This window comes from Monodon monoceros, unplaced genomic scaffold (genome assembly GCF_005190385.1).
Source record: "Monodon monoceros isolate NGI ecotype Baffin Bay Population unplaced genomic scaffold, NGI_Narwhal_1 Super_Scaffold_6, whole genome shotgun sequence".
NCBI classification, from domain to species: Eukaryota; Metazoa; Chordata; class Mammalia; order Artiodactyla; family Monodontidae; genus Monodon; species Monodon monoceros.
Window position 1 is genome coordinate 81,328,900 of NW_021703783.1, and position 12,155 is coordinate 81,341,054.

The 12,155-nt window shown below is 35.2% G+C and overlaps 1 protein-coding gene across 1 annotated transcript in view; it reads right to left on the reverse strand.

Moving 5' to 3' along the window:
• The window catches only part of NUP37 (nucleoporin 37), a 41,263-nt gene that overhangs the window by 10,090 nt on the left and 19,018 nt on the right, over positions 1 to 12,155 (reverse strand). The window contains exon 6 of the mRNA XM_029206573.1: positions 77 to 167. Coding sequence (XP_029062406.1) covers positions 77 to 167 — 91 coding nt within the window. The remainder of the gene's footprint in view (positions 1 to 76; positions 168 to 12,155) is intronic.

The window sequence follows — 12,155 nt, forward strand, 5'->3', positions numbered from 1 at the left end:
CCTCTATGTGTGCAAGTATTATACATGTATATATCTTTTCAGCTTGACAGAAGAAAGCTAAGTTATAAATAATAACCTTAAAACTTTCCTCAGGATGCCAGCACACACTCATTCCAGGGGAATGAAGAAGAAAATGAGCTGTCTGTATTCCTTCCAAGTTCCAAATCCTAATAAAAGAATAGGAGTATAATGTTAAAGTTTTGATAATTACTAAAAAAATGAAATTTCTATAAATTTATTCAAAGCTATCAACTAGAGATTATAGGGTAGACATCTGTATTTAAAGCATATCCTTTAAAGAAAATTATAACAAAATTATAATTATTTTAGAAAATGTAAAAGTAGTATGAAGAATTTCAGTTTTATCACACTCAATAATGGAAAAACAGTTACATACATTTTCTCTCTAATTAATCTAGTACAGCAACACTGTAACACAGTAACCAAATTAAATTATTCATGAACTCTTATTTTGTGGACAGGATCTTGAAGTTTCTAGGTCACTAATCAGGTTGCAGTCCAACTTCAGCAGTCACTTCGATTAACAATAATTTCTACGAGGGGTGCTTAAAACATATACCTGTACCCCCCTCCCCTACCCCAGTGCTCCCATTTTAAAAATAGCATATAAAGAAGCTAGTATGAAGTGATGTGAATTTAGGGAGATAGTAATTTCCCAGTTGCTTATTCCTTCTGCCTTTGAGTTCCCATGCCAGGGGCTACTTCTTATCTTTCACCTTTTCTGATCTGGCTCACTTAGCCAGTTCTTCTCAAATGGGGCCTTGATTGCTAGCTACCAGATTAAAGGATAGAAGGGCTGAAGGAACAAGCACTTGGCTCCTCCTACTCTTCCTCTCCTCAATACTTACAAATCCATAGTAACAACAACCAACCTACTCAAGTTCCGTCTCAATTTTCTTCTCATACCCAGAGTGGAGATCAACATTCAGAAGTCTCAGTAATGGCTCTGTTGTGAGAAGTCCTATTCCCCAACCAGACTGCTCATTTCTAGCTCATTCTTCACACTCGGCTATTGTTATATCTCACTGGTACAGAGTGTGGCAGAGTTAGCATGGCAGGAGACAGAAGGTGATGGGTGGTTGGCAAAGTACCCAAACAGTCTGGTCCTTAAGAACCGAATGCATTCATTAGAATGCCCTGGACTTTTTCTTCTAGGTTTTATAGTTCATATCTCATTAGGGACCATAAAACAATTTCAAGAAACTTAGAGAATGTGTTTTTAAAGTTGAGGCAAACTTTTATTTCAAAGAAAGAAGACATATTTATTGGACAATGCCACTACTATTCTGTGCCAAACCACATCATTTAAAAATTTTTTTCCTTTTTATAGAAATTACAGGATCTCCAATCTTGAAATATCCTAGTTACATGTAAACTAACAAAGATGTTTTTAAAAATGATTATCTACTTGATTAAATAATTTAGCAGCATACACTTTTCTCTTGCCAAATCAACACTTTTATCTGTATTTACTATACAGGGAGACAATTACAATTTAATTGAAGAGGGGAATCACATTTACCAAGGGTTTATTCAATTGTGTTTCACTTCCCACAATAAATAAGATTATTAGTTATGGCAACTGAATATTTCTTTCTTCTCTATTGCCTTTTACATAATAAAGTGCTGGGCTAGCATATATTTTACCCCTTTTGAAACAGCAAAAAATTGTCTTGCATATTCAGTGAATCCATGAGAGAATGGTTTAAAGGCTCCATTCTTTTGATCTTATTCTAACATGTATTTGATTTTTGTTTGCTATTATAGTGAATAAATACATACAGAATATTTTCATGATTTTTTCCTTTTTAAATGAAGGAAACCAAACATTTAAAAAAACACGGATAAAGATATTCTATAAAACAGGTCAATTAATGAAGTATATTCCTGTCCAATGAACCAAATTTTAGTCTAATTTTTAAACAGTACTTAACCTGAACAGAACCTGACATACTTTTTTGGGGGAAAAAAAACCAAACACAAACCACCAACAAAAACTGATTTAAAAATGAGGAGGGTAATCCAAATTACTTTCCAGGACTAGGATAAAATGATTTACAGCTTATAATTATATGCTTATTATATAATTTTCAGCAGTTGCATGATCTAAGTACTAAATACGCAAAATACAACAAATTGGGCTGAAATGAATTATCATAACTAAATTAGCTACAGATGGTACACTTTAAGTTGTTAAGTCTTATTTCCCTTTTTGATAGATTCCATAATTAAGCTCTTCTTAAATCCTTTTGTGGAGCTCAACTTATTTTCCTGTGTCTTTACTGCATGTCTCATCTAGTTAATATTAGTTCCATCAGATGAAGTCACATTCCTCTTTTTTTGATACATTTTTTGCAGTATACCATATATAATAAAAATACACAAATCTGAAGCGTACAGCTCAAAGAGAACACACCTGAAGAAAGCACCCACATTAAGATAGTATTTCCAGAACTCCAGAAGTCATCTGTGCTTCCTTCCAGTCCTATTTCCTTGCCTTCTCACAAAAAGTACCCGCCATCCTGACTTCTAACACCATAGCTTACATCTGCTGGTTCGGAACATCATAAAGATGGAATCCTATGGAAAATACTATGGAATGTATTTTCTTGGTCTGGCATCTTTCTTTTTTAATATATTAAAAAAATTTTTTTAAAATTTATTTTTGGCTTCATTGGGTCTTCGTTGCTGCACGCGGGCTTTCTCTAGTTGTGGCGAGCGGGGGCTACTCTTTGTTGCTGTATGCGGGCTTCTCATCGCGGTGGCTTCTCTTTGTTGCAGAGCAAGGGCTCTAGGTGCGTGGGCTTCAGTAGTTGTGGCACGCGGGCTCAGCAGTTGTGGCGCATGGGCTTAGCTGCTCCACGGCATGTGGGATCTTCCCAGACCAGGGATTGAACCCATGTCCCCTGCATTGGCAGGTGGATTCTTAACCACTGCGCCACCAGGGAAGTCCCAGCATCTTTCACTCATCGTTAAATCTTGTGAGATTTACCAACACTGCTGCATGTTGTATTTTGTTCATTCTCATTGCTGTACATAGTAGTCCATTAATTAAGTACACTGCCATGTATTTACCCATTCTACTGTTGACAGACATTTAGGTTGTTTCTAATTTATGGTCATTACCAATAATCCTGCTATAAACCTTCCTGTACATGTCTTTTAGTGAATATAGACACCCACACACCATTCCCCCCCCCTTACACAGACACACGCCCACATCTCCCCACCCTCTACCTCCACCTGCTGGGTAAACTGCTAGGCGTGAAATTGCTGGATCATAGCTTACAGACATGTTCAACATTAGCAGGTATTGTGAAATAGGTTTCCAGACTGGCTGTACCTCATTTATCTTTTTTTTTTTCATATTTCTTTTTCATCACCAACTGAAAAAGTCTAAACTTTCTTTGACAAATTTTCTGACAAAACAATCTTAAAAGCATCATTTGTCTTAATGGCAAAAGGCACAACTTTTCAGTTGGGCTTATTTGTAAGGCTGATTTCTCAAATCATCCCCCTTTTTTTCTTGCATTTTAGTTATTTTCATGTATCTGTGTACGAAAAAATTTCCATCAGTTTTAAAATGTAGTGAACACAATGTATAGTAAAGACTCTCTTAATTGACCTCCTTCTGACAGACTCCTTTTTCTCTCTGCAGAACTGACAAGAACAAGGTTACTTTCTAATAGCTCACGTGTGCATTTGTTGTAGGCTTACCTCGAGGGAATATGGGTTTTTTGATTAGTGAACTGCTGTTTGTAAGTGATGTAAACCCATGCTCATTAGTGTAATTACATAATTAATATTATATAAGCTGACGATATGAATGTGAAAGAGCTGTTTCAATGGAACTAAGTTGATGGCAACCAAATAAAGGTAAGTTTCTAAATGAAAAAAAAAGCTCTTAAATTAGGTATGCATGAGAATTACAAAAACAAGTAAAATAAAAATCTAGATATATTTGAATTACGACTGCTTAGCACATGTTTTCACTGTAGACACTAGGTGTGGTTCAGGCAAAAAAGAGGTCTAATGCAAATCAGTGGACTCATAACTTAAAAACAACAAGCCTAGGTCTAACATCAAAAGACTGGCAAATTGGCAAATTTTCATAGACACATTATATATTAACATAAGGTTGGTAGACATTCCTTTAAAATGAGTTCCTGAGTTTGCTGACTTTTTCGTTAATCTAAGGAACTACTGGTTTGGACCATGTCAGATAAGAGAGTTTCTGCTGTAATAGGAAAAAAAATCATAAATTCACATTTTCATATTTCCAAATTTACTGCTAGTATATCTGTTTATAATAAATAAAATTACCTAAAAGTTAATTATAGCCACAGAAGCATACTTTTCAGGAAAATGGTATATCACAGAAAGATAAAAACTGTAAGGGTTTATAACCTTCTTAACACACATAATCAAACACATGGAAACATAACAGACCCTTTATAAAACATATAAAAATATAACATCAAATTAAACTACTTTGACCAAAACTCAGGAGCTATATAAAACATATATGTATACCTATTCAAATGTTTGCAAGGGAAATTTCAAAACTAAAGCTTTTAAGGTAAAGTTAATCTGCTGACATAAATGAGTTTTGATACAATTTGAATCCAAGTGAAACAGACACCTCCACCCCTCCCAACTCTGTGGTCTTAGGTAGAACTCTCAGATTTAGTTGTAAAATGCAGGGGTGAAGAGATATCCGCATCTAAGATTATGAATTACATTTACCTTACTTTTGGTAGTTTATTGTTAAAATTATTGCCTTATTTCAGGCTGAGTGCTTTTCAGCAGAACATTAAGTATTCTTAACCACATGGTATTTAAATGTAATTGTCCCATTTAATTAATGAAAAGGTCTCATAAATTGGGTGTTGGCATATATGGGATATCCTACATATTCTCAAAGGTCTTTTGCATTCACAATTAGTAGAGGGAGATGTTGCCTCTGAAAATTGAAAAGGAAATTTCCTGGGTAATACTAGTTCATTTGTTTGTTCTTCATTTTTAATTGGCAGCTCATTGTCTGTTAAGGAGTTCATTGTAGAAGGAAATTTCTGCTACCAAATGTTTATGACAACACAGACAAAAGAAGGGATGGATGACATTAAATGACACATCTGTATCCATTTGGCCCTCTTTAACTGGTAAAGCAAAAAATACAAACCACAATCTTTCTAAAAGATAGGACTGGATCACATGAATCACTGTATTGATTAATTAAATATGAAAGCAAGAACAAAAGTAATACCTAGATGCAGTTATAAAGATGAGAAGGCACTTTACAATGTTACTGGGTGTAGGAAAGGGACCTCCAACATTCTTAGACAAGAAACAGGTTTTTCACTGAGTTTGTGAGAGCAAAATGAAGATTCCCTCCGCCTTCCATTTCCTAGTAGTTGATCACTAAGTAACTCATCATGCTATGGATAATTCAAAAGAGGAGAAAATGTGGTATATTTCCTAAGTAAGTGAACACACAAATAGGAAGAAAGATGAAACAAATTACAAAATTATTTAGCGCTAAAATATTTGGTTTTACGTGCAAAAGGAGTTCAGAGGTAGGGAACCATATGATTGAATGCACAAATCGAGGGATTAGGTAGACAAATCTTGATAGGAATATGGTAGGTTACAGTGGTAAATAAACTGTCAGCTTGTGGCTTAGACTACAGAAAACTTTGATAGCTAGGCAAAAGTTTTAACAGTGGAGGTGACAAAATGGCATGACAGCATAAAATAAGAATTTTGCAAAGGGTACTTTCAGTATATGTATTTCAAATATATTCAGAAATAAGACTAGACTAATTCTGCTTTTTAAAAAAATACTTCATACTACTAAGTATGTAGTATTAATAATAAATGAAGTGGATTATTAGAAATTTTACCGATGAGAGTAAGAAGAATTATAAGGATGAAAATGAAAGACAATTGCTTATGCTTACTATTTTATCCTTCAATAATTAAAAATTATGAGTCAAAAATAAGAGTCAATAATCAAAGACTGTGTGTGTTTTGAAGGGGACAGGAAGTGGCCTGTTTCAAATATGACACTAATAAACCAGCTATACCGTTCAAAAAAACAATCTACTATTGTACATCTTCATGAAGGCTTGGAGGGGTTAAAAAAAAAAATCTTACAAGCTTACATGTTGTTCCTTCATTTTTTTCTTAAAACTATAAACAAATGCAGCAGAAACTACCAATTTACCATCACAGAGGTGAGACACTACTTGAGGCCACCCCAGAGGAGAACTGACATCTTATTCAACTTACGTAGACAAACAGATTTTTGAAGGATAGGAATTGTGAGATAATTTGTCATATTTAAAAATAAACCTCAAACACGGGAGGGAGAAGGCTAAGGTGGCACAAAGTGAGAGAGTGGCATGGACATATATACACTACCAAATATAAAATAGACAGCTAGTGGGAAGCAGCCACATAGCACTGGGAGATCAGTTCAGTGCTTTGTGTCCACGTAGAGGGGTGGGATAGGGAGGGTGGGAGGGAGATGCAAGAGGGAGGAGATATGGGGATATATGTTTATGTATAGCTGATTCACTTTGTTATACAGCAGAAACTAACACACCATTGTAAAGCAATTATACTCCAATAAAGATTAAAAAAAAAAAAAAACTTCAAAATTAAACTCTCAAAAAAAAAAAATAAATAAACTCTCAACTGCAAAGAAATACCATATGGTAGTTTTCAAAACAGATCATATTTAGTTATTTCATCTTCAAGGAATTCAGAATAAAAGGACTTTTCCTTTAACTAGCATAAACCTTAACACAAACACCAGTAATACTACCCAGGAAATATTAGCCTTTCATTATTTCCAAGAAAAATTTTGATATACTTGGCAACTGAAATTTGACTATATGCTATAAAGGAGGGAAGGTACTCTTTAACAGTTACATAAATGGACTTTCAAAATAAACCTGAAAAATGTTCATGGATATGATTCTCATTTATACAATTCACTTATTACAACCACACAATGGCTACATAAAGCAAGCTTAAGTTACTGCGATCACTGATACGGTAATACACTTTGAAGTACTGGTTTTATATTTCATCTACGAGAGCACATGAGAGAACAGAGAGTTAAATACTAGAGAGTGGTATTACCAGTTCACGATCATATAAAATTTCAGAAAATTCTTTCATCATTTTATAACTTTTACTCTATTATAATCTTTCATTAACACACTATTTCATTGCCTTGAATTAAAGATCTGCAAATGTGATCAAAAGGTTTTACTAGAATTTCTGGATGCTTCTTATAAAGACATTGAATCCTTATGTTTCATTCACTAGAGGTAAACTCAACACAAACTGTCTCTTTTATTTCACTCTTAAAGCTCTTATTAGAACTATGCAATGATTGATCTTGATTCAAAATGCTATAAAAAACTAGAGGGCATTTTAGAAGACAAGCAGAAAACTTTATTTCTGGAATTAGTTAACCATAACATTGTAATGAATAATACACATTCTGATTTCACTTTGTACCTGTAATTATTCAGGCATAGTTTAACTGCTCCTAAATGGAGATTGATCTCCCAAGGAATGCTTCATTGGCTTACCTTCAGAAGGCTCTCAGTCTCTTTCTTTCTGTTTCCCACACAAGGACTATTTTTATTTATTAAAAAAAATTTTTTTTTAATTTATTTTTTGGCTGCATTGGGTCTTCGCTGCGGTGCGCGGGCTTCTCACTGCAGTGGCTTCTCTTGTTGCAGAGCACGGGCTCTAGGCACGCGGGTTCAGTAGTTGAGGCTTACGGGCTTAGTTAATCCGCAGCATGTGGGATCTTCCTGGACCAGGGATTGAACCTGTGTCTCCCGCACTGGCAGGTGGATTCTTAACCACTGCGCCACCAGGGACTATTTTTGAAAAGATCACTTACTTTGTGATCTCACCTGGGGTCGGGTTGGGGGAGAACAGTCTGCCTTAACTATGGATCTTGAAGATTCAAATATATATGAGCAGAAGTGATACGGAAACAACTCAGCTACCATGGGATATATATAAGATATTTGATAAACATTCTTTTTCTCTTGTAATAATTTTCAAAAAATGACACTACTGACAGTGAGTATCATATGTAGTTTAGTATTCCCTTATCCAGTAATTTGATTATATTTCTAAAAAAAAAGATCATTATTTATTTCCCACCCTTTCTCCCATTCTTGTTAAAAATGATGGCAGCTAGAACATGGCAACTACTAATATCCCAGGTTTCACAGACAAATTGAATGGCACATTACATGCCTCTATTATTTTAGTCTTAAACTAAGAATTCCTTGGTTTCTCAAAGCCAATTTTCCTTCACCATAAATTTTATCTAATATTTTAAAAGATTATTGGGGAGGAGGAGGAGGAGGAAATGGATTTAGTTCTGACATTCTTTGCAGTTACAGTGAGTACTGGGTCTTCTATTTCTTCTGTATCCCCCAAAGTACTAAATGTTGGCTATATTAAATGTGTTTAATAAATACTTGTTGGTCTGACTTGTTCTTACAGAACGGTACTGTTTTTAATATACAAGAACATCTGTTATTTGGCACTGACAGGGAATGAGATGTTCTGTATTAGTGAGTTTTTAAAATAATAAGCTTAACCCATTAAATACTTAAACACCATTTTTACCTTCTTTTGGAAGAAGGGGATAATAAATTTTTCTAAATATGCAATTATTTACCTCTCAAATATTGTAATAATTTTAACCTTCTTTGGATGATGCTGGGTCATAATTTGAAGTACTAGTATTTGTATTTTCCTGTGCATATATATGTGTATATATGGCATACCTGTGGACTTGATGAGGGACCATAAAAGAAATGGTGTAGGGACTTCCCTGGTGGCGCAGTGGTTAAGAATCTGCCTGCCAATGCAGGGGACACGGGTTCAAATCCTGGGTGGGGAAGACCCCACATGCCGCAGAGCAACTAAGCCCGTGCGCCACAACTACTAAGCCCGTGTGCCACAACTACTGAGCCTGTGTGCCACAACTATTGAAGCTCACGTGCTTAGAGCCCGTGCTGTGTAGTAAGAGAAGCCACTGCAATGAGAAGCCCCTGCACCGCAACGAAGAGTAGCCTCCCCTCGCCGCAACTAGAGAAAGCCTGTGCACAGCAACAAAGACCCAACACAGCCAAAAATAAATAAATAAATTTAAAAAAAAAGAAGAAAGAAATGGTGTAGCACATGAGGCCGAATGCCTAGCAATCCTATGATTTAGTTGGGAATTTCTTTTCTTAAACACATCTCCTGTCAGATGCTTTGGTAATGGCACCTTTTTAATAAAGATGTGGTGACAGATACAGAATTGTATTCATTCCTTCACCCACTTACTCACTGAATACCTAACACAAGGGCTCTCTTCTTGTGCTGAGATGACTCTAAGGTAGTAAAGCATGGCTGGCCTTGCAAAATACCTTATTAGTGAAAAGGCCAGAGCAGTCCACTCTAGGATAATTTTCCTCATCCTCTACAAAACTCCATTTCTCCTTACTCTTGCTCCTCATATGAAAACTGGGCTAATGACATATGAAGGAACATGACATCTTCATTTCAGGAACTGGTACTAGAATGTTTTAGCAAAGGTATCTTTCAAAAAATTATAAATTCTTCACAAACAGAAGATAATACATCTGTAGATATGACACTAAGTATAATTCTATCAATTTTATTAAACCCGACATAATGTTTGATTTTGATCAGAACATACAGGTAATAGGAACACCTGCTTTTTCAATAATATAAAAAGACTAAAACTTCTTGAATAAGAGAATCTACCAAATAAGGTTTTTGAGGATTAAATGAATTAATTCATATAAAACACTTAGAATAGGGCCTGGTCACTTATTATTATCTAAATCAACGATTCTCAACAGGGGGGATTCTAACACCTAGGGGACATTTTTGGCTGTCCTAATGATTGGGGTGCTACAAGCATTTAGTGAAAAGTAACCAGGGATGATAGACATTCTACATGACTTTTGAATATCACAGTAAAATTTAGAAATACCTCAAAAGGTGGGGTCATTTCAAGATAGGAGATATGTTTTTTGCAATTTTGTTAGTACTCCATTCCCTGAAATAACAGTGAATTATTTTGATACTACCCATATAAAAACTGGCTGATTTGCAAGAATGTTATCCTTCCTTATTTTTTCAATGTGATATCCTATAATTTGTCTTGTCATGTTATTTCTATTTTGATTAGCATTATTTCCATACTCTTTCACTTCCCATTGTAAAATTTTAAAAATTACTACTGACTTGAGTTTTTATTCTAGTAACTAGTTTTGCCCAAGGCTATGACACTGCAAAACTCCAGATGGCACTATTTACATCGTACTCTGCAAGCCGTATCCCTGGAACTGTGTAACTTGGCAGCTTTGCCTCTCTGCCTTACATTTTCCTGTTATCCTATTTTTCTGATACTCAAATTTATTCCTTGTAAAGAGTGACAAAGACTACACTTCACCATTTCTTCTTATGCAGTCGTATCTGAGCATATACACTACGCTGTTATTCTATAACAATCTGTTTTTTATAGAAATGTGTAGTATAGTTAAAATACTATTTTATTTAAAATATTATTATTAGTATTTAACAGAAATGTAGTACAATTAAAATAAAATTTTTTACAATTATATATTTTGATAGGTTATATTTTCCATGAGTTTCATTTAAGATTATAGACATTAGAAAATGTTTGTTTAAAAAGGGGGTATTGGGACTGATAAAGAACCACTGAGTTAAATGAGAACTCAATTTTCTTATAAACTTGCAGGGATTATAGAATACTAAAACTAGATGGAATATTAGATAAAAATGAAGTCATATTAGAGAATGCAGAGAAGTAATAAACATCTAAAATATTATTAGATACAAATACCACCTTCTCAGGGTGAATTTGAAAATTGCCACTCAGGAGCTTCCCTGGTGGTGTAGTAGTTAAGAATCCACCTGCCAATGCAGGGGACACGGGTTTGAGCCCTGATCCGGGAAGATCCCACATGCTGTGGAGCAACTAAGCCCGTGCGCCACAACTACTGAGCCTGCACTCTAGGGCCCGTGAGCCACAACTACTGAGCCAGCGCTCTACAGCCCGCGAGCCACAACTACTGAGCCAGCGTGCTCTGCAACCACCAACCTGCGTGCCTAGAGCCTGTGTTCCACCACAAGAGAAGCCACCGCAATCAGAAGCCCATGCACTGCAACGAAGAGTAGACCCCGCTTGCTGCAACTAGAGAAAGCCCCTGCGCAGCAAGGAAGACAACACAGCCAAAAACAAAAACAAAAAATTGCCACTCAGGCAGAAGAGTGAGTGAATTAAATGAGTGCAGGTACTAGAGCCACACTGCTTGATATTTGAGTTCCTCTCCTTAATAGCTATGTCCTTTCCACAAATTATTAGCCTCTCTATGCCCTGCCTTCCCATCTTGTAAAATGAGGGTAAAAATTGTACCTGTCTTGGAGTTGCTGTAAAAATTAAATAAATTTACATAGGTAAGGCACTTAGTGCTGGTTAGTATGCAGTAAAGCACTCCATAAAATATTCAGTAATATTTACTTATTAATACTGTAATTCATTTATAGAAAATAAAATACTTTTGTCAGTCTTAGAGAAGATTAAAATGGTTCTGAAATGATTATTCACAGGTTTAAAAATGTATCAGTGATTACCAAGTACCCAGCACAGTACCTGGCACATAGTAGACACTTGATATTTGCTGACTGAATGAACTAGTCTCTATATTAATTTATTCTCTATACATTCATTCTCTATATCAAGAGATAAACAAGTGATAACTTTTTAATGGACAGACTGACACACTAGTACAAGTGAGACTATCTTCATTCTGATTCACAATTTGGAAAATTTCAACAAAATACATAAGCTTTATGAACCTGTTCAGGGGACAGATTGTTTTGAAACGGTGTCCCTAAGGCCACAAATCTCTTAGCTGATTATAATACTGTGTCTCCTTGAAAATGCCAGAGTCAAACATCAGAAAATATGCACAGATCAACAATGTATTTAAAATAATTTTTTTTGAGTTGGCAGAGTCAGAGAAACATTTCTTCAGCTCTTTATAGTA